At 42.3% G+C, this 23296-nt stretch overlaps 1 protein-coding gene across 1 annotated transcript in view; it reads right to left on the reverse strand.

The window, feature by feature from the left end:
- ENPP1 (ectonucleotide pyrophosphatase/phosphodiesterase 1) overlaps positions 1–23296 on the reverse strand; it is a 206326-nt gene that overhangs the window by 127420 nt on the left and 55610 nt on the right. The window contains exons 2-4 of the mRNA XM_033936592.1: positions 18778–18850; positions 14478–14594; positions 10821–10946 (exon numbers count right to left, since the gene is read on the reverse strand). Coding sequence (XP_033792483.1) covers positions 10821–10946; positions 14478–14594; positions 18778–18850 — 316 coding nt within the window. The remainder of the gene's footprint in view (positions 1–10820; positions 10947–14477; positions 14595–18777; positions 18851–23296) is intronic.

Genomic DNA, 23296 nt, shown 5'->3' on the forward strand with positions numbered 1-23296 from the left:
GCCGTGCGTGCTAGATGCTAACGCCAGCATTAAGCTGGCGTTAGTTCTAGCCACATAGCGCGGGTTTAGCGCACGGGGCAATTCTGCGTGCGCTAAAAACACTATCGCAGCTTTGTAAAAGGAGCCATAAATGGAGCAAATGGTTTTTGTGGCACATTATAATTGAAATTATAAAATTGCAAAACCAAAAAAAAAAATACATTTGAGAGTTATGTATTTAAAGTTCTTTAAGCTATGCAAGGGTAATTATAACAACAGCGAAACTAAAGTAGATAGAATAGAATTGCTAATCAAAGAGATGGATGTGCTTTTTTTTTTTTTAGTGCAAATTAACTCAAAATACGACTCAATTGTCAACAACCAAACATGTATTTCATCATCCATCTGCAGTCATTCTCTTTTTTTTTAAATTTAATTTCTGTCAGAGCTGAAAATCCAAGTTCGCAAAGATAAGACGATCCAAACGGTAACAAAGCCTTGATTGCTTTGTTGCTCAAATTAGGATAACTAGTGCATAAAAAATAAAAATAAAATTACTTGATGTTAGTCTTCAAGGACCAAATCACGTCAAAGAATGCTGCTTGTCTGGGCAGTTGAATCCTTACACACACAGACACTCATGTCATCCATTCTAGTGTAAACCTATGAAGGGAATTTTTTAAAGTAAAGTAAAATTCTGGAATCACTCGTGACACACCCAGAATCTCTTTGGTGCATACCACTGATCTATATTGTCCAGTAGGATAACTTCAGTTAAGAAACACTATGGTCCTAATTCAGTAAATGATGCCAAAAATATAGGCACTGGGAAAAATCAGCAACTAAAACAATTTTGTAAAGAGTGCCCCAAAATGAGCTTCCTTATAGAATACTACCTAGCAGGGATTCTCATATCCAACTTTAGGTGCAAAAACTTACATCATTTGAAGCTTGGTGCAAATCCTGGCATGCAACTCGGGCACCTATCCTCCCAATTCTAAAGACACTGTGTATAATTCTTTGGAACACCCTTGACTCACCCTTTCCCTTTCTGTGGCCACACCTCTTTTGGGTTGTGTGCGAGAGGATGCGGGCATGGATCACAGAATCGCTCACAGCCAGATCCACCAGCAAATCCACATAAGAGCCAATTAATGTCAATAATAGTAAAATTACTAGCTGATTACCCGGCGTTGCCCGGATATTTATTTATCCCAAAATGTCCAACCCCCTACATGTCCCACCCCACTATGTCCCACATGTCCCACCCCCCATGTTACCCCCCCCCACATGTCCCATATGCCCCACCCCTATGTCCCAACCCCCTACCCTCCACATGTCCCAAAGGAATGTCCCTCTCTATGGGGCTGAACTTAGACTTAAACGGCATTGGGAGTGTCGGTATTCATCTCTGCGAGCCCGAAAACTATGGGTTGGACATTAATATCTGTCGCTTTTGATAATTTTAACATATCACCCCCTTCCCACCCCCACAGTATTTTACCCAGTCCCACCTGCACAATATTTTTCCCCAGATAGTAAGTCATATGTGTACCAAGTTTGGTTGAAATCTCTCCATGCATTTCAGAGTTATGCTGAGTATTCATCTGTGAGCCCGAAAACACTATGGGGTAGATGCTAAAATCTGTCATTTTCAATCATTTTTACATATCCCCCCCTTCCCACCCCCACAGTGTTTGTCCACAGATAGTAAGTAATGTGTATGTCAAGTTTGGTTGAAATCTGTCCATGCATTGAAGAGTTATGCTGGAACATACATACATACACACACACACACATATATTCAACTTATAATGTGAAATATTTGACAAAATGAATACAATACAACTAACGCAAAACTTGATTATAAACAACATTTTTAGTTTCACCTCCAGGAGCAAGAACATATAAATTCTTGGGTGAACCCACCCTTGAGCAAGCAACATAGAGTTGTGGGCCGCGAGACCCCCCAGAACATATCACCCCAGGTAGTGAGGGATCTGCATACCAAGTTTCGTTCAAATCGGTCAAGCCGTTTTTGAATTACTGTGAGAATGGCAGCTTTTTACATTTTTTCCATTGACATGAATGGGTGAAATCTGATTTTCTGTTTGTAGCTCCGCCCACGTGTGCAGGTGTGCCACGAGACCCCCAGAACATATCACCCCAGGTAGTGAGAGATCTGCATGCCAAGTTTCGTTCAAATCGGTCAAGCCGTTTTTGAATTACTGTGAGAATGGCAGCTTTTTACATTTTTTCCATTGACATGAATGGGTGAAATCTGATTTTCTGTTTGTAGCTCCGCCCACGTGTGCAGGTGGGCTGCGAGACCCCCAGAACATATCACCCCAGGTAGTGAGGGATCTGCATACCAAGTTTCGTTCAAATCAGTCAAGCCGTTTTTGAATTACTGTGAGAATGGCAGCTTTTTACATTTTTTCCATTGACATGAATGGGTGAAATCTGATTTTCTGTTTGTAGCTCCGCCCACGTGTGCAGGTGTGCCACGAGACCCCCAGAACATATCACCCCAGGTAGTGAGAGATCTGCATGCCAAGTTTTGTTCAAATCGGTCAAGCCGTTTTTGAATTACTGTGAGAATGGCAGCTTTTTACATTTTTTCCATTGACATGAATGGGTGAAATCTGATTTTCTGTTTGTAGCTCCGCCCACGTGTGCAGATGGGCCGCGAGATCCCCAGAACATATCACCCCAGGTAGTGAGGGATCTGCATACCAAGTTTCCTTCAAATCGGTCAAGCCGTTTTTGAATTACTGTGAGAATGGCAGCTTTTTACATTTTTTCCATTGACATGAACGGGTGAAATCTGATTTTCTGTTTGTAGCTCCGCCCACGTGTGCAGGTGGGCCGCGAGACCCCCCAGAACATATCACCCCAGGTAGTGAGGGATCTGCATACCAAGTTTCGTTCAAATCAGTCAAGCCGTTTTTGAATTACTGTGAGAATGGCAGCTTTTTACATTTTTTCCATTGACATGAATGGGTGAAATCTGATTTTCTGTTTGTAGCTCCGCCCACGTGTGCAGGTGGGCCGCGAGACCCCCAGAACATATCACCCCAGGTAGTGAGGGATCTGCATACCAAGTTTCCTTCAAATCGGTCAAGCCGTTTTTGAATTACTGTGAGAATGGCAGCTTTTTACATTTTTTTCCATTGACATGAACGGGTGAAATCTGATTTTCTGTTTGTAGCTCCGCCCACGTGTGCAGGTGGGCCGCGAGACCCCCCAGAACATATCACCCCAGGTAGTGAGGGATCTGCATACCAAGTTTCGTTCAAATCAGTCAAGCCGTTTTTGAATTACTGTGAGAATGGCAGCTTTTTACATTTTTTTCCATTGACATGAATGGGTGAAATCTGATTTTCTGTTTGTAGCTCCGCCCACGTGTGCAGGTGGGCCGCGAGACCCCCAGAACATATCACCCCAGGTAGTGAGGGATCTGCATACCAAGTTTCGTTCAAATCGGTCAAGCCGTTTTTGAATTACTGTGAGAATGGCAGCTTTTTACATTTTTTCCATTGACATGAACGGGTGAAATCTGATTTTCTGTTTGTAGCTCCGCCCACGTGTGCAGGTGGGCCGCGAGACCCCCCAGAACATATCACCCCAGGTAGTGAGGGATCTGCATACCAAGTTTCGTTCAAATCAGTCAAGCCGTTTTTGAATTACTGTGAGAATGGCAGCTTTTTACATTTTTTCCATTGACATGAATGGGTGAAATCTGATTTTCTGTTTGTAGCTCCGCCCACGTGTGCAGGTGGGCCGCGAGACCCCCAGAACATATCACCCCAGGTAGTGAGGGATCTGCATACCAAGTTTCCTTCAAATCGGTCAAGCCGTTTTTGAATTACTGTGAGAATGGCAGCTTTTTACATTTTTTCCATTGACATGAACGGGTGAAATCTGATTTTCTGTTTGTAGCTCCGCCCACGTGTGCAGGTGGGCCGCGAGACCCCCAGAACATATCACCCCAGGTAGTGAGGGATCTGCATACCAAGTTTCGTTCAAATCGGTCAAGCCGTTTTTGAATTACAGTGAGAATGGCAGCTTTTTACATTTTTTCCATTGACATGAATGGGGAAATCCGATTTTCTGTTTGTAGCTCCGCCCACGTGTGCAGGTGGGCTGCGAGACCCCCAGAACATATCACCCCAGGTAGTGAGGGATCTGCATACCAAGTTTCGTTCAAATCGGTCAAGCCGTTTTTGAATTACAGTGAGAATGGCAGCTTTTTACATTTTTTCCATTGACATGAATGGGGAAATCCGATTTTCTGTTTGTAGCTCCGCCCACGTGTGCAGGTGGGCCGTGAGACCCCCAGAACATATCACCCCAGGTAGTGAGGGATCTGCATACCAAGTTTCCTTCAAATCGGTCAAGCCGTTTTTGAATTACTGTGAGAATGGCAGCTTTTTACATTTTTTCCATTGACATGAACGGGTGAAATCTGATTTTCTGTTTGTAGCTCCGCCCACGTGTGCAGGTGGGCCGCGAGACCCCCAGAACATATCACCCCAGGTAGTGAGGGATCTGCATACCAAGTTTCGTTCAAATCGGTCAAGCCGTTTTTGAATTACAGTTAGAATGGCAGCTTTTTACATTTTTTCCATTGACATGAATGGGGAAATCCGATTTTCTGTTTGTAGCTCCGCCCACGTGTGCAGGTGGGCTGCGAGACCCCCAGAACATATCACCCCAGGTAGTGAGGGATCTGCATACCAAGTTTCGTTCAAATCAGTCAAGCCGTTTTTGAATTACTGTGAGAATGGCAGCTTTTTACATTTTTTCCATTGACATGAATGGGTGAAATCTGATTTTCTGTTTGTAGCTCCGCCCACGTGTGCAGGTGGGCCGCGAGACCCCCAGAACATATCACCCCAGGTAGTGAGGGATCTGCATACCAAGTTTCCTTCAAATCGGTCAAGCCGTTTTTGAATTACTGTGAGAATGGCAGCTTTTTACATTTTTTCCATTGACATGAACGGGTGAAATCTGATTTTCTGTTTGTAGTTCCGCCCACGTGTGCAGGTGGGCCGCGAGACCCCCCAGAACATATCACCCCAGGTAGTGAGGGATCTGCATACCAAGTTTCGTTCAAATCAGTCAAGCCGTTTTTGAATTACTGTGAGAATGGCAGCTTTTTACATTTTTTCCATTGACATGAATGGGTGAAATCTGATTTTCTGTTTGTAGCTCCGCCCACGTGTGCAGGTGGGCCGCGAGACCCCCAGAACATATCACCCCAGGTAGTGAGGGATCTGCATACCAAGTTTCCTTCAAATCGGTCAAGCCGTTTTTGAATTACTGTGAGAATGGCAGCTTTTTACATTTTTTCCATTGACATGAACGGGTGAAATCTGATTTTCTGTTTGTAGCTCCGCCCACGTGTGCAGGTGGGCCGCGAGACCCCCAGAACATATCACCCCAGGTAGTGAGGGATCTGCATACCAAGTTTCGTTCAAATCGGTCAAGCCGTTTTTGAATTACAGTGAGAATGGCAGCTTTTTACATTTTTTCCATTGACATGAATGGGGAAATCCGATTTTCTGTTTGTAGCTCCGCCCACGTGTGCAGGTGGGCCGCGAGACCCCCAGAACATATCACCCCAGGTAGTGAGGGATCTGCATACCAAGTTTCGTTCAAATCGGTCAAGCCGTTTTTGAATTACAGTGAGAATGGCAGCTTTTTACATTTTTTCCATTGACATGAATGGGTGAAATCTGATTTTCTGTTTGTAGCTCCGCCCACGTGTGCAGGTGGGCCGCGAGACCCCCAGAACATATCACCCCAGGTAGTGAGGGATCTGCATACCAAGTTTCGTTCAAATCGGTCAAGCCGTTTTTGAATTACAGTGAGAATGGCAGCTTTTTACATTTTTTCCATTGACATGAATGGGGAAATCCGATTTTCTGTTTGTAGCTCCGCCCACGTGTGCAGGTGGGCTGCGAGACCCCCAGAACATATCACCCCAGGTAGTGAGGGATCTGCATACCAAGTTTCGTTCAAATCGGTCAAGCCGTTTTTGAATTACAGTGAGAATGGCAGCTTTTTACATTTTTTCCATTGACATGAATGGGGAAATCCGATTTTCTGTTTGTAGCTCCGCCCACGTGTGCAGGTGGGCCGTGAGACCCCCAGAACATATCACCCCAGGTAGTGAGGGATCTGCATACCAAGTTTCCTTCAAATCGGTCAAGCCGTTTTTGAATTACTGTGAGAATGGCAGCTTTTTACATTTTTTTCCATTGACATGAACGGGTGAAATCTGATTTTCTGTTTGTAGCTCCGCCCACGTGTGCAGGTGGGCCGCGAGACCCCCAGAACATATCACCCCAGGTAGTGAGGGATCTGCATACCAAGTTTCGTTCAAATCGGTCAAGCCGTTTTTGAATTACAGTGAGAATGGCAGCTTTTTACATTTTTTCCATTGACATGAATGGGGAAATCCGATTTTCTGTTTGTAGCTCCGCCCACGTGTGCAGGTGGGCTGCGAGACCCCCAGAACATATCACCCCAGGTAGTGAGGGATCTGCATACCAAGTTTCGTTCAAATCAGTCAAGCCGTTTTTGAATTACTGTGAGAATGGCAGCTTTTTACATTTTTTCCATTGACATGAATGGGTGAAATCTGATTTTCTGTTTGTAGCTCCGCCCACGTGTGCAGGTGGGCCGCGAGACCCCCAGAACATATCACCCCAGGTAGTGAGGGATCTGCATACCAAGTTTCGTTCAAATCGGTCAAGCCGTTTTTGAATTACTGTGAGAATGGCAGCTTTTTACATTTTTTCCATTGACATGAACGGGTGAAATCTGATTTTCTGTTTGTAGCTCCGCCCACGTGTGCAGGTGGGCCGCGAGACCCCCCAGAACATATCACCCCAGGTAGTGAGGGATCTGCATACCAAGTTTCGTTCAAATCAGTCAAGCCGTTTTTGAATTACTGTGAGAATGGCAGCTTTTTACATTTTTTCCATTGACATGAATGGGTGAAATCTGATTTTCTGTTTGTAGCTCCGCCCACGTGTGCAGGTGGGCCGCGAGACCCCCAGAACATATCACCCCAGGTAGTGAGGGATCTGCATACCAAGTTTCCTTCAAATCGGTCAAGCCGTTTTTGAATTACTGTGAGAATGGCAGCTTTTTACATTTTTTCCATTGACATGAACGGGTGAAATCTGATTTTCTGTTTGTAGCTCCGCCCACGTGTGCAGGTGGGCCGCGAGACCCCCAGAACATATCACCCCAGGTAGTGAGGGATCTGCATACCAAGTTTCGTTCAAATCGGTCAAGCCGTTTTTGAATTACAGTGAGAATGGCAGCTTTTTACATTTTTTCCATTGACATGAATGGGTGAAATCTGATTTTCTGTTTGTAGCTCCGCCCACGTGTGCAGGTGGGCCGCGAGACCCCCAGAACATATCACCCCAGGTAGTGAGGGATCTGCATACCAAGTTTCGTTCAAATCGGTCAAGCCGTTTTTGAATTACAGTGAGAATGGCAGCTTTTTACATTTTTTCCATTGACATGAATGGGGAAATCCGATTTTCTGTTTGTAGCTCCGCCCACGTGTGCAGGTGGGCTGCGAGACCCCCAGAACATATCACCCCAGGTAGTGAGGGATCTGCATACCAAGTTTCGTTCAAATCGGTCAAGCCGTTTTTGAATTACAGTGAGAATGGCAGCTTTTTACATTTTTTCCATTGACATGAATGGGGAAATCCGATTTTCTGTTTGTAGCTCCGCCCACGTGTGCAGGTGGGCCGTGAGACCCCCAGAACATATCACCCCAGGTAGTGAGGGATCTGCATACCAAGTTTCCTTCAAATCGGTCAAGCCGTTTTTGAATTACTGTGAGAATGGCAGCTTTTTACATTTTTTCCATTGACATGAACGGGTGAAATCTGATTTTCTGTTTGTAGCTCCGCCCACGTGTGCAGGTGGGCCGCGAGACCCCCAGAACATATCACCCCAGGTAGTGAGGGATCTGCATACCAAGTTTCGTTCAAATCGGTCAAGCCGTTTTTGAATTACAGTGAGAATGGCAGCTTTTTACATTTTTTCCATTGACATGAATGGGGAAATCCGATTTTCTGTTTGTAGCTCCGCCCACGTGTGCAGGTGGGCTGCGAGACCCCCAGAACATATCACCCCAGGTAGTGAGGGATCTGCATACCAAGTTTCGTTCAAATCGGTCAAGCCGTTTTTGAATTACAGTGAGAATGGCAGCTTTTTACATTTTTTCCATTGACATGAATGGGGAAATCCGATTTTCTGTTTGTAGCTCCGCCCACGTGTGCAGGTGGGCCGTGAGACCCCCAGAACATATCATCCCAGGTAGTGAGGGATCTGCATACCAAGTTTCCTTCAAATCGGTCAAGCCGTTTTTGCGTGATCGCGGCACATACACACACACACACACATACATACATACATACATACCTCCGATTTTATATATATAGATTTACTGCTAATGGTCCGTTAACAAGGTTTATTTATGTGTGGAAGTTTGGGTGCCATTTATAGAATCTGGGAGTAAGTTACTATTAGCTGCTCATTTCACATTGTGAATCATGTACATTTTTTTCAAATTTGCATGTGGGGTAAAGGAATATCAATGGTTTTTCCATTTTACTGGCAATTAACCACAGTGCAGAGAACTGAAGAAGTTTTTAATCAGGGGGAAGGTAATTTCCAGAAATTATTTACCCACGTAAATGCCTATGTACATAGGCAAACACATTGTTTGAAAACAGCCCGTCCTATATATGGGTAGAAGAATATGCAAGCTTTTTACCCAACATTTTATTAAAGTCATCCCTGGGTGGGGTTAGGATGGGGGAGAAAACAGTGTTTTGGATTTTTAAAAATGAATGACAGATTAGGTTCTTACCTGGATAATCTTCTTTCTGTTAATCCTCTCAGGAGTCCGTAAGTATGATGATCAATCCGTTCCCATAAACTGGACTTGCCGAAGAGAGAATATTTACAGCTTTGAGCACCTCCCTCTTGGCTTCATCAATTACATTTTGTCCTCCAACCACCATATAGTCCCTCAGAGGCCAATCTTTTTTGCCCAGTGTTCATGTTTAGCTATACTATCTCAAAGGCTTTAAAAAACAGTTGTGTGTGTATGTTTAAATTTTTTATTGATTTTATAAAAAAACATCTTACAAATAGTGTAACAGATTATTAATCAATAACATTTTTGAAAAGCACTTATTATGTACTATACATGAATACCAATAAAACAATCCCCTCCCCCTTCCCTCCCCCCTTTCTGGATTTACATGTAGAATATGAAATTTTTAATATGGTAGGTATACATTACTATTAAAGTTGTTTAACGTAAGAATCTAATGGACCCCAGATTCCTAATAATCTTTGTGATCCATTTATTTTTTCTGCAAGCATTTTTCTCATATCAGTAATACAGACATAGGATCTCCCACCAAAACGGCATATTCAACTTATCCCATTGTTTCTAGTTCCTAGTAATCATTTGCAAAGCCACACCTGTCATGATGAGAAGAAGTTTATCTTTGGAACTATTTAGCGGGCTATTTTTCATAACTGAGGTACCAAACATTATAATTCCATATGATAATGGAATTGGGACTTCAAGAATCAAAGTTATTTTATTCCATATGGACTTCCAGAATCCGAATATTAAAGGACAGTGAAATACAAGATGATCTAACGTTCCAATTATTAACTGGCAATGCCAGCTCCTATTAGAACGTGTAGAGTCTGTTTTTTTTTGTAATCTCACTGGAGTCCAAAATACTCTATACATTAAATAGTATAAAGTCTGCCTCATTGAAGCACTCTATGATTCCAAAGCCTAGGCCATTGAGTTTCTGTAATATTAATTTGTAACTCTAAGCAAATACCTCGCAGGCCTGTTTTGGACTTTTTAGATTCATATTGCCTTTTTACTTTGTACCATGTGGGAAGCCTGATGTCCAAGGAATTCTGCTTTAAAACACAAGAATAACAGACTCTGCTGACCATCTAAAGAATGCCATTCAGGAATTCCTTTTTGGATAGCTTGTTTTAATTGTATCCATTTAAAGTTTTGTTTCCCCGATAAACCAAGGGCTCCTTTTACAAAGGTGCGTTAGGGCCTTAACGCGTGGAATAGCATGCGCTAAAATGCCGTGCGCGCTAGTTGCTACCGCCTCCTCTTGAGCAGGCAGTAGTTTTTCAGGTAGTGCGCACTATAGCACACGCTAATCCGGTGCGTGCGCTAAAAACGCTAGTGCACCTTTGTAAAAGGAGCCCCAAATGTCTGCTGTAACTGGAAGAAGGATGCATATTTATTATTGGCTTAAAAATTAATAAATTCAACCATATCAAAGAAACTAGAGCTGATGTGGTCCATTCAATGCAATTTTCTAGATCAAAGCCCCAAATAACCCTAGGAAAAGGTTAAAAAAAAAAAATCTCAAGGTAAAAAAAAACTCAAGGCACCAAGAAAATTTTTTGTTGTTGTTGACCTGTGTTGTGAGAAAATATGATCTGAATTTTGTTTAAATGCTAAAGGAACGCAACACATTCCTTTTATTTATTTTTTAGTGAACCATTTGCACTTTTTTTTTTTTTTTTGAAGTCCCAAGACTGAGATGCCTCATGTTTTTCAAAAAGCAACAGTTTTAGAGACTAGCCAGGGTTCTCTTCCTACTTCAGTTAAATTTGAATTCTACCATCTTGTAGCTATATTGATGCATTCATAGGAGCCTCTTGTTACAGTAGTCATATTTTCTTTTCAATAGCGCAGAAGTACAGAAAGAACAAGGTATTGCTATACTTTGGACATTTACCGTGGCAAACAGTGCTGTAATTGATGCAGCAGTCTCCATTTTGTTTGCAGTCATCAGAGCAGGAGCAACGAGTCTGAGGCAACCTCTTCTCACCACACCGGAATTTACTGCATGTCCAGATGTGAGCTGGGAAGAAACAGGCAAAAGTACATGTTCAGAAATGGCTTTCCTTGTATCGTAATAATAGCAGAGAGAAAATGGTAAGCGATTTAACATATTAATGATATTAATGAGGGAGACATAACTGGGGCCAATCTACTGGATATTTATATCTGGCTTAGTTGCACCTGAAAATTAGCTGGCTATTGCATAACAGGGTACATTGGGAGATACCCCTAGTACTGTAAACTGACAGCTGTCTGTTTTACAAGGCTATTTTTACAGAAACCCAGAACAAAAGACAATATATGCTATACCACTGTTGCCTATCATTTAAACCGTTTCCTGGTGTGAAGTATACAGTAATCATTTATTTTGTATTTGCTCAAGGAATTTTGGCCCTCTTTTACTAAGCCGCAGTAGAGGTTTCTACCACGGTCCAGGGCACTAAAGAATTCTAAGAGCATCAGAGCATTTAGCACTCCGAGCCACGGTAGAAACCTCTACAGTGGCTTAGTAAAGGGGGGGGGAGGGGTAATTTGAATTAGGTAACAAAAATAAATGCAGCACATTTTCTCCTGAATTCTATATATGGCGCTTTGAGCTGCAGGCACAACTTAATGAATAATAAGCCAATTAGTGCTATCTTAACAAGAAATTATCAGGGTTCACTAGATTTAATTTACATTAATGTGCATACATTTAGAGCGAGATAACCCCCCCCCCCTAACTTTTACCCATGGTGCCAACAAATGGGTGTGCTTAAAATTAGACTCAAGTTCCGGCCATAAGCACTATTCTATAAACCGTGCTTAACTAAGGGCTCCTTTTACAAAGGTGTGCTAGCGTTTTAAACGCACACAATGGATTAGCATGCGCTATAGTGTGCGCTAGCCGAAAATCTACCACCTGCTCAAAAGGAGGCAGTAGCGGCTAGCGCACGTGGCAATTTAGCGTGCATTATTCCACGTGTTAAGGCCCTAGTGCGCCTTAGTAAAAGGAGCCCTAAGTGTGGTTTATAAAATATCATTTGGTAATGGTGGTCGAGGTTTCAGCGTCATATATATTTATTTATTTTAAAATTTCTATTAGGGTTAAAAATCTTCGTATATTAAATTTTCCAATTACACATTATCTGTCCCCGATGGAACTCTTGAGAATGTATTTGAAGGAGATGTTACATTATACTAATGTGGAGGCTTTTGAAGTTGATAATCTCTATTATATCTCAAGAGATTCCAAGGGAATGGCAGAAGAAGGTGAAATGGATAAAATGGTGTCACCTGATAGTTTGAATGTTTCACAGTTTTTAGAATCATCTAAAGATATAATAGATAAGCGAGCAACTCTTCTTGTGACTTTTAAGATAGAGTTGGAAAAACAAGCTATTCTAAAATTATACTTTGTGAAAAAACAAGAGATGTCTTGTGGCCAACGGGTGATAATTTTCCCTGATGTCTCTAGACAAACCCAGTTTAAAAGTTCAACTACAAATTGGGGGGGGTATTGTTGGGAGACAGCAGACTCGAGAGAGACTTGGGTGTGCTGGTGGATGCATCACTGAAGCCATCTGCACAGTGCGCAGCAGCCTCGAAAAAAGCCAACAGGATGCTGGGAATCATAAAGAAGGGCATAGTAACCAGATCACGGGAAGTCATCATGCCATTGTATCGAGCGATGGTGCGTCCACATCTAGAATACTGCGTTCAGTATTGGTCGCCACACCTCAAGAAGGACATGGCGGTACTTGAGAGAGTCCAAAGGAGAGCAACGAAATTGGTAAGAGGGCTGGAACACTGCTCATACGCCGAGAGGCTGGATAGGCTGGGGCTCTTCTCTCTGGAGAAAAGGAGGCTCAGGGGAGATATGATAGAGACCTTCAAGATCATGAGGGGCATAGAGAGGGTGGATAGGGACAGATTCTTCAGACTGAAGGGGACAATAAGTACGAGGGGGCATTCGGAGAAACTGAGGGGAGACAGGTTCAAAACAAATGCAAGGAAATTTTTTTTCACACAAAGGGTCGTGGACACTTGGAATGAGCTACCGGAGGAAGTGATCAGGCAGAGTACGGTACAGGGATTCAAACAGGGATTGGACGGATTTCTGAGGGATAAAGGGATCGTGGGATACTGAGGGAGGAGCTGGGATGTAACACAAGTATAGGAAGTTAACCAGGTAATGAGTATAAACCAACCAGGTCGTGCATGTGCAAGACCGGAGGGCTAGGACTTCGATAGGAAGGCAGGACTTAAATGGGAAACCAAGGTGGCAAGGGAGCCCCTTCTGATGATTCAGACAGGTCTTGACCTGTTTGGGCCGCCGCGGGAGCGGACTGCTGGGCAGGATGGACCTGTGGTCTGACCCGGCAGAGGCACTGCTTATATTCTTATGTTCTTATGAAGCAGTTCCTTCAGCTAAAACCCAAGGTTTTGGCAGTTGGAGCTACTTTCTTTTTGAAATTTCCATGCAAATGCCTTATATCGTATGGAAGTGATAAATATGTGTTTTATGATCCAGTCCAGTTAGAAGACTTTGTTAAAAAGGAACCTTTGCTGAAAGTTTAATTTCTATTATTGATTGATTTTTTTTATTTTTGGAGGATGATGTATAAATTTTTGCCTGTCCTTAGATGGTAGATTGATGGATTTGATTTTTTTTCTTTCTTTTTTAAAAAAAGATACTGGCGACCATGATAATGTGGACTAGGACATGGTTGACTAATTGCCTATGTTTTAATGTTCTCTATATTGAGTTTGCTGTGGTCATTCATGAATATTTGTTATTAATGTATTGTAACGAATAATCAAATAAAGAATTAAAAAAAAAAAAAAATTTCTATTCTCCTTAAAATCTAAGCGGAGTACACTACAAATACATACATATTAAAAATATAACAAACACCACAATTTAGTCCTTTATGTATATATAAGAATGCATAAATAAGCATTGTGGCCCAAATTCCTCATAAAAAGCATCTAGCCGATCTAGGCACCTAACTTATCCCCTCCCCCCTTTATCAAAACCGCAAAAGTGGTTTTTAGCACTGGCCGGCGTACTGAATGCTCCATCAGAGCAGTGCACAGCATTCAGCGTGCCGGCCACTGCTAAAAAGCACTTTCGCAGTTTTGTAAAAGGGGGGGTTGATTAATTATTTTTAATCTATGTCAACAGCAAGCTTAGCTGGCTTAATAATTGGCTTAAGTTATAATTAATTGCTTTCTAGGCACCTAACTCGGTAGACACCTACCACTTTCAACTAGGCGCCTAGTTCATGGCATCTACCAGAAAGTGGGCATGGATAAGTGCAGATTGTGGGTGTGTTTTGGACTTAGGCGCCAGTATTTAAGGCAAGAAAATCCTGGCACAGATAGGATGAGCCTAAGGTTTTGACGCTTACCAGTATCTAAGTCCAATTTAGGCACCTCTAGGCACGATTCTATAAATGGCGCCTAACTCACGATCGACATGCGCTCTGCGCCACTTCCTCGGCACCTATGTTTTCGGCATCGTTTATAGAATTGGGCCTTTATCCTACACCACAGCATTCTCCTTTACCTGGCGATATGCACAAGTCTTGGTAATCTAAACAGCAGTTTCCAAGCTCTACACAGGCACTGTCACATCGGCAGCTCCCAAACTTTCTCTCAAAGCATCGGTTTTTGCAGCTTTTAACTGTAATAGGACAAGAAAAAAAAAAATAAAGAGGATAATAATAATAACTTTATTCTTGTATACCACCAACACCAGCAGTTCTAGGCAATTCACATAAAATAGAACTGGAGAGTCAGTGAAAAATACAGTTATGTAAGAGAATACAATTGGATAGGAAATACAAAATAATACTGCATTAAAACCAGTCAAATCAAGTTAAAAATTTATCAAACAAATAGGTCTTGACTGATTTCCCGAAAGAACAGTAAGGTTAAGCTTGAGAAATTATTTCACCTAACCCAGTTTGCAATTTGTTTGCCTGAAACGCAAGTGTCCTTTCCAAGAACGTCTTGTATCGACAAGCTTTTAGATTTGGGTAGGCATGTTACACAAAACTAAGTGCATATTTCTAGGCCATGGAACTTTCTTAATCACATGTTGTTAAAATAATTCCAGTGAGAGAAATACTCAAAAGCAACTATAAAAAATGTTTTCTTTAGTTTCCCAGGCCGCTAGACTTACAGTATATGGGTAAATATTCAGCTGTATAACATTTATTCATCACTGGCATCCAGATAGTGGCGGTCAGGGCCAGTACTATCCAGAAAGCACCCAGATTCGGTTTGTTATCCAGATAGTTAACTGGATATATTTAGGACAGCCTGTTTACCTCCTAACTTTGGATTGCCAGCTAGCAAAGTGAATACAGCTTCTAGCCAGTTAACTCCAGAGACCACCCTCACTCCACCCACAGACCGTCCCAGCATAAATCTGGAGTAGTCTGTAATAAATGTTAGCATCATTATTCAAAAAAAATGTGGCTAAAAATACCGATTGGCTCGAACCAGCAGAACTTATCTGGCAGCATCACCTGTCACTCAGATAAGTGGTTTTGAATAACTGGCTGAAAATGCTGCTCTGGACAGAAACACGAATGGCTTTGTTCTGTTCTTAGAAAATAGCCCCAAATCAGCCCACAGTTGATCTCATTGATCTGGATTCTTCTACTCAGTGTTTGCATTGATCAGGTTAGATTTGGTTATTTATTTTAAAAATGTATATTCCGCTCTATCAAGGATTCCAACAAACATACATAATTTTGTTTATGATACATATAATAATAATAATAATAACTTTATTTTTGTGTACCGCCATACCCAGGGAGTTCTAGGCAGTTCACATCATTTAAACAAAATTTAATAAGAAATTACAATTAACCAGATTTACAAGTAATGAAGATATTGAGGTGAGCATGAGGAGGGGAGTTTTCACAACAAATAAACAAGATTTAACAAGTAATTACAATTGATCAGAATTACATGCAACGAGGATGATGAAGGTGAGCATGAGAGGGGGGATTGTACAGGTCATTGGAGTTAGCAAGTTGGGGGAGATCAATGAGAGGGGGTAACAGGAGAGATTGGGTCGTTTGAGGGAGGGGTGAGGGAAGTAGAAGAGAGGGGATTAGGGATTTTGAGCATGGAATAAATGAGTTTTGAGTATTTTTCAGAAATCAAGGTAGGTGGTGGCCTTGAGCATAATTTGGGCTATGCATCATATTTGAAGTGAACCAATCTATCTATCCAAAATCCAATTGAGAATCTTTTTACTTATTCTCAACTGAAGATGTGGGTGTCTAATGAACAAGTCCAGGGACTTTCCTGCATTACTACAATCTTCCTTCTCCAGACTCGGCATAGCCTCCTTGAACCTAGCCAGTCATTTATTTCCAAACTGCTTGGAAAGAAAAATGTGCAGACCAGCCAAGCCCTCGACATTCTGGCAAGCCGGCATGACATTCATCCAAGAACACGGTGGCATGTCACTTTTCATCAGAGAAACCTCTGGCAGGATCAAGGAGCAGGCAACATGCTGTTATAAGACAGAGAAATAAAAAATATATTCCTAGTGAAACTGCCTGTTCTTCCCTCTGCATTTCCTCTCAGGGGCAAAAGGGGCCTGATACTGGGTGCACAGATGCTATTATTACAGTTTGGCTCGATATATAAATAATACACTTGAAAACTTAAAAAAGAGGATGTACATACCGTATATACTCGAATATAAACCGGGATTTTTTGGGCTACAAAATTGGGCCAAAAATGGGGGTCCCAGTTTATATTCAGGCCAGCACCCCCTCCCAGAATTATTGCAGGCCGCCACCAGGCTCTGCACCCTGCCCCCTTCCCTACCATCCTCCTACCTCCTCTGCCGATCCCTGGTGGTGCAGCGATCCCTAGTGGTGCATCAAAAAATTTGCGGGAACCAGTCAAGAAGCCGCTGAGTGCCGAGCAGGAGCGCCAAAGTACACTCCTGCTCATTGCTGCTCAGTGGCAGAAGAAACTGGATCCCACGGCAGCCACCACCGACCAAGTTAGCAGTGGGGCAAGAGTGTGGAAATCTCACTCCTGCCGGCTGCACCACCAGGGATCACCAGAGGAGGTAGGATGATGGCAGGGAGGGGGAACATGGTGCCAAGCCTGGAAGGGGGGAAGGGAGGGAGGGAAGAGGGCTAGGTGCAGTGCCTGAAAGGGGAGGGAGGGAAGGGGCTGGGTACAGTGCCTGGCAGGAAGGGGGCTGGGTGCAGAGCCTAGCAGGGCAGGGCACTTGAACATTAATCCGCCTGACTTAGATTCGAGTCAACCATTTTTCTTCCTTTTTGGGGGAAAATGGGGGTCTCAACTTATATTCGGTTCGATTTATATTCGAGTATATACAGTAGCCAAAAAAAGATTCAGACTGGAACCTAAATGGACTGATGATACCAAGGTCATTTACAGGCAGTCCCCAAGTTACAAACACCCGACTTAAGTATGATTCATACTTAAACGCGGTTGTGTCTTCATTTGATTTCACTGAGCAGTATTTCCAGCCGCATTGACTCCTACACTTCTCCTTATAGCAGATTCAGGAATGATGCATGGCCACATTAAGAACAGTGAATGGCTGGCCCTTTAGTCAGCTGGAAAAATTATGTTCCAAAATCAAGACCTTCCTATTCAAAGATGCCTTCAATACCTGAGCTCCCCTTTCCTTTTCAGTCAAGGACTTCTTCTCAGCATAGAGTAACAAACGTTTCCTTAGAAGCGACCTCCTTCTCTCTTGTATTTTCCACCCCCATTCATTTCCTTTTGTTTTATTTTTTCTCTCGATGTAATTTATAATCCCATGTGTTCTTTCCTTCCTGTCATGTTAGTTTTCATCAGTCTTGTAATCCCCTCATTGTAGTTAAAAAAATATAAAACAAAGAGGTAAAATTAAGTTGTATGTTTTGATATACCGTATTTTTTTCACTATAAGACACACCTGGCCATAAGACACATCTGGGTTTAGAGGGGGAAAACAAGAAAAAAATATTCTGAGCCAAATGGTGTACTAATATATTTAATAAAATATACTAGGCTCTGCACCCAGCACCCCTCACTCCTTGCAAGGTTCTGTACCCTGTCCCCCCTCCCTGCCCTGTACCCCCTTCGGTGGTCTAGTGGTAGGCCAGGACAGAGGGGATCCATCCCAGCCAACTAACAATTTTTTATACACCAGAAGTTCTCCTGACAGCAGCCATTCAAGGCGTGATGCGGGCCCAGGCTAGAGCACTAAAAGCTCGCTCCTGCCTTGTGCGCCGCTGGCCCCAAGATAACGAGGCAGCCGTCCTGCGAGGGAGGGGTAGGAACGCGGAAAGCTTGCTCCTGCCGATACACCGCTGGACCACCAGGATTTAAGGGGGATTTAAAAAGGTATGACAGGGGGGATTTAAAAAGGTATAATGGGGGAGCGGGGGGGGAATTTTAAAAGGTATGGGGAGTTTTAAAAATTTTTATATTCGCTGCATAAGACGCACAGACATTTCCACCCACTTTAGGGGGAGTGTGTCTTATTGAGCGAAAAATACAGTAATACTTATTGTAAACCATTTAGCTAATCCTTGATAGATGGTATATCAAATATTTAAAAAAACTTGGAAACAGAGGTAAGCAGCATGACTCTTATAATCTACAAGTTCTGAGTTATATACAAATCTGACTAAAGAACAGCTTTAAAAACGTAACTCGTTCTTAACCCGGGGACTGCCTGTAATCTGTTTCAGCTTGCTTTTATAGAATATCGTATCCGGTGTGCCAGAATGTAACTCACCCTGAGCTACTAATGAAAAAGGCATGAGATAATTCCAGATAAATAAATGCTAGAAATACGTGTTAATTACCTTCCCTTGAGCAGCTTGGCTTCAGCCCAAATATCAGTCCTAGGATTAGAGTCAACATAACGACGCACAGAACCTGATAGGAGTAGAAAACAAAATGAAAATATATTTTGGTTACATTTTCAATCATCTTTAAAGAAAGTTCAGCTTAGTCTGCTGCAAATATTCAAATATACAGAACAGAGGGATTTGGCGTCTTGTTTACCACTTTTACTAAATTATGGCGGTAGATAATTTTGAATTCTCAGGCCTATTAATAGACAAGGTCTATAAAGAAAGCAAGAGAATAAAAACAGGAAAAGATGGGAAAGCTAAGCAGATGGCAATGATGGGAAGACTGAACAGGATATAGGGGTTTTATCTGCTATCATGTCCTCTGTTTTTGCATTTCATGTAGCTACTGTACTTATCTGATCAGGCCTCTTTTGGACTTGGAATAGGGCAGATAATCTGGATATAAAAAGCATTTTGCAGGTATACCAGTGCTTTATCTGCAGAACTGGGCTTTTATATAATTGATTATCTAGTGTGTGGATAAGAGATTATACGTGTACTGCCTGAGTAGGCAAACTGTACTTTTTACTCATAGAGAGCAGAGACATTTTCCTGGTCCCGGTGGCAGGGTTTTAATGACAGGGATAGGGATTGGACTGGGGGATTTGAGTAGCCTGACTGGGGAGAGTCAGTGGACATGTGCAGGGGGCAGGGACATGTGAGGGGGGTTGGACTTGCAAGGCACGGGGTGCACTGCACCAGTGCATTACTTCTTGAGGTGGTAGTAAGTTTGGTTGCGCTCTCAGTAGTCATGACATCTAATGTCTGATACAGACCTGTCACACCTTATCAACTGTATTATGGCTATTCAGGAATTCAGTCAAATATCCTACCTGGAACCTTTGAGAACACAAAAATGCATACTTTTTTCCAATAGCAAACTTATTCCTAGATGTTTTTTTCTTTCTTTAGAGGATTTTCAGACTGCCATTAGTGTAGCATAACCCTATAACTTTCTCCCCCACTGCCAACTCTAGACTCCGACCCTTCTATCTTGCTTCACCATATACCCGAGTCATTTTCAAACTCCATCACTAGCAGTATTCAAATCCAAGCTAAAAGCTCACTTTTTAGAAGCTGCTTTTAACTCTTAACTCCCATTCCCTATAAGATACCTATGTCCATCTTATCATTCTCCCTGTGAGAAACTCCCCAACCTTCTATGCAAGGATCACCTGTTACATGTTAAATGCACATGTACAGCACTGCAAATACCTTTCATCACTTTAAAAATGATTAATAGTAGTAGTAGTGTTCATTTTCTCTGGATGGAGTGTAGGTTTGTAATAAAAAAAAATTGTCAGAGAAAACATGCAATACATATGGATCATAACAAAATCATTACTTTATAATCATTCTGTTTGCACTCCCTAAAATCAGCCTATGAATCACACATCCTGGGAGGTCCCCTTTTAAATTATTTTAGGTAAGCAGTGTCTCAACTAAGTGAAGCAGAGCCAATAATAAACCCTTGACATGAAATTGGCAGTATACCACTTGAGTGGGGGCAAAAACTGCTTCGCAGCTCCAGCCAGAGGGAGGCATATACACCCTCCAGCCAGCAGGCCCGACACTGAAAAATGGTGGCCCTTCCCCTTCCTGGTGTATTCTTGGGTGCACCAGGGATGTTCCTAAGGCTCTGATTGACTCAGATGCCTAAGGCCCTTCCCCTGGGCCAATCGGAGTCTTAAGCCTCCTTACCAGTGCATTCTGGGATGCACTGTGAGGTACCTAAGACTTCCAATTGGCCAGATACCTAAAGCCTCTGCGGTTGCCACTGAGCTGATTACAGCAGGGAGATTCCGTTGCCGCAATTAGCTTAGAAGCAACACGATTCTCTAACTAGTGCCTGTCACACAGATGCCAGTTAGAGAATTGGGGTGGTTAGGTGGGGTTAATGGACAGATGCGATTCTATAATGGACAGATTTGATTCTATATAGGACACCTGTGTGTGATTCTGAAAAGCCGCTTAAGCGGCTACTGAGACCAGGCATTCTATACAGAATCCATTCCTTTGTGCCATTTAAATGATTCTTGGCATCCTGCTACCAGCCTTAACCAGTTGAACCCATCTGTCTAAGACAGGGGTAGGGAACTCCGGTCCTTGAGAGCCGTATTCCTGTCGGGTTTTCAGGATTTCCCCAATGAATATGCATTGAAAGCGGTGCATGCAAATAGATCTCATGCATATTCATTGGGGAAATCCTGAAACCCCGACTGGAATACGGCTCTCAAGGACTGGAGTTCCCTACCCCTGGTTAAGAGGTTTCAAAATGTTGTCCAAAGTGCATTTCTTCTATCTTTAGTTGAAATTCCCCCAAAGTGTTGACATTTGACCTGTTTTGTAGAATGCTGACCATAATAGGTATCTGGGTTGGGTTTTTTAATTCACAAAGTAGCCTGGCCTTCAGTTGCATAAATCAATCTTCATAGAATAATGTAGAAATAAATTTATCACTCTTCAATTTGATACTTTCTTAAGTTCTCGACAATTCTTATGTAATTCTTATGCAATGCTTACAACAATTCTCATGTAATGTTACAACCCTTGTAACCTTCTGTCAACTCTTGTCTAATCTGCCTTGAACCACAAGGTAATGGCGAAATAGAAGTCACTAAGCGAAAAAAAATTTTAAGGTTCTTTGTTTTCTCTAGTATAATGAAAATACTGAATTGTACTAAAATTCTGGAAGATAATTAATAAAAAAATATTGTTTAAATGTTGTCAAATTAAAAACTTGCAGAATTTATAAATTTTGTGTGCAGAATTTGGATCTTTTTGCGCAGAATTCCACCAGGAGTATGTTAATAGTAATATGAGGGATCATCAAAAAGTTTCCATGCTTTTATTTATTTTTTTTAACACTATTTTTAAAAAAAACACTATTTAAATATCTCAAAAGCAAAAATTACATAATTTTTCCACAGGTGAGCCGGGTTGCCTGACTAGTCACATGACATTCTATGATAGCCCTCTTACCACTTCTCCCACGAAAATATGAAAGTGCTGAAACTTTTTGAAGGACCCTCGTATACTGCAGTATCCAGGCTCATATCTTCCAATGATCTTATTCTGCAACTTACAAATCTAAAATCATTCATCAAAAGCAACTGTATCGGGGAGCTGTTTTTGCCTTTCTCTGAGGATGCCGAGGATCGTGTCGCTGCCCCGACCAGCCCTCTGCAGCAGCGGCGATTTGAACTCGTTCGGACAGGCAACCCAGTAGACGGACCCCTGACGTCACCGGGTCCGTCTTCTGTGCCTCTGCTCTTTACTATAAATCACTGTCAGCTGCCACAGAGAGACCGGGAGCTGTTTTTGCCTTTCTCTGAGGACACCGAGGATCGTGTCGCTGCCCCGACCAGCCCTCTGTAGCAGCGGCGATTTGAACTCGTTTGGACAGGCAACCCAGTAGACGGACCCCTGACATCACCGGGTCCATCTTCTGTGCCTCTGCTCTTTACTATAAATCACTGTCAGCTGCCGCGGAGGCGGCCGCAGGGCATGGCCAAAGGGGCATGCCCTAAGGGGCAGGTCATGCCCCTTGGGAGCCCCTTGGAGCACCGGGAAGCACTGTGGAGCTGTGCAGAGGATACCAGGTCGTATAAGTTATTTGATTATGGGAAAAAAAGAAAGTCAAATCTAAAAGTTCGACACCTGTTGATAGACACTTAACTTTTTCCCTGGACTCTCCAGCACAAAATGTATCTGACTTGAACTCTCCTATATCCGAAGCATCGATGAGTCCTCTAAAAAGGCCACCCCCCCCCCCCTTCATCCAATATCCGGTGCAAGTGGGAATATAACTCCCACTACTTCCACAGGTCCTGTGGTATCAACCACTTCAACAAGTAAATTGATTTTCACTGATATACCTAAACCACTTGAATTTACTACTGTAGTGGATGAACAACAGGATATCACTTTAAAAAATTTATGGTTAGGTATCTCTAGAGTTGAGGGGTTTCTCAGAGAATCAATGAAACAAACATCTGATTACTCACAGTCTGTAGTTCAAAAGTTTGAGAATGTGGATGCCAATTTAAATTGTCTGGAAACTAGATTAGGTGTGATTGAAACTCAAAGTAACACATTGCAAGCTGTTTCACTATCTGCTGTAAAAGATTCTACGTCATTGCATTTAAAAATGGAAATGTTAGAAAATATGCATCGGGGAAAGAATCTCCACTTGGTTAATTTCCCAGTGACTCATTTGTTACTACCAGAAATATTATTAAGAAAATATTTTAAGGAAATACTGGGATTACCCAATGCGGATAGTTTTCCAATAAATAATTGTTATCATATTCCCCAGAAGAAAAAGGAAACTGTACAGGATGTGGACCATCTGGTAACAGATGATGTTAATCTGACAGAGTTTTTAGAAGACTCTCAAGATGTTATTCAGACTCGGTCCACAATGATTCTAATATGTATGAGTGAGACAGATAAAATGCTGTTAATG

This window comes from Geotrypetes seraphini, chromosome 3 (assembly GCF_902459505.1).
Source record: "Geotrypetes seraphini chromosome 3, aGeoSer1.1, whole genome shotgun sequence".
NCBI classification, from domain to species: Eukaryota; Metazoa; Chordata; class Amphibia; order Gymnophiona; family Dermophiidae; genus Geotrypetes; species Geotrypetes seraphini.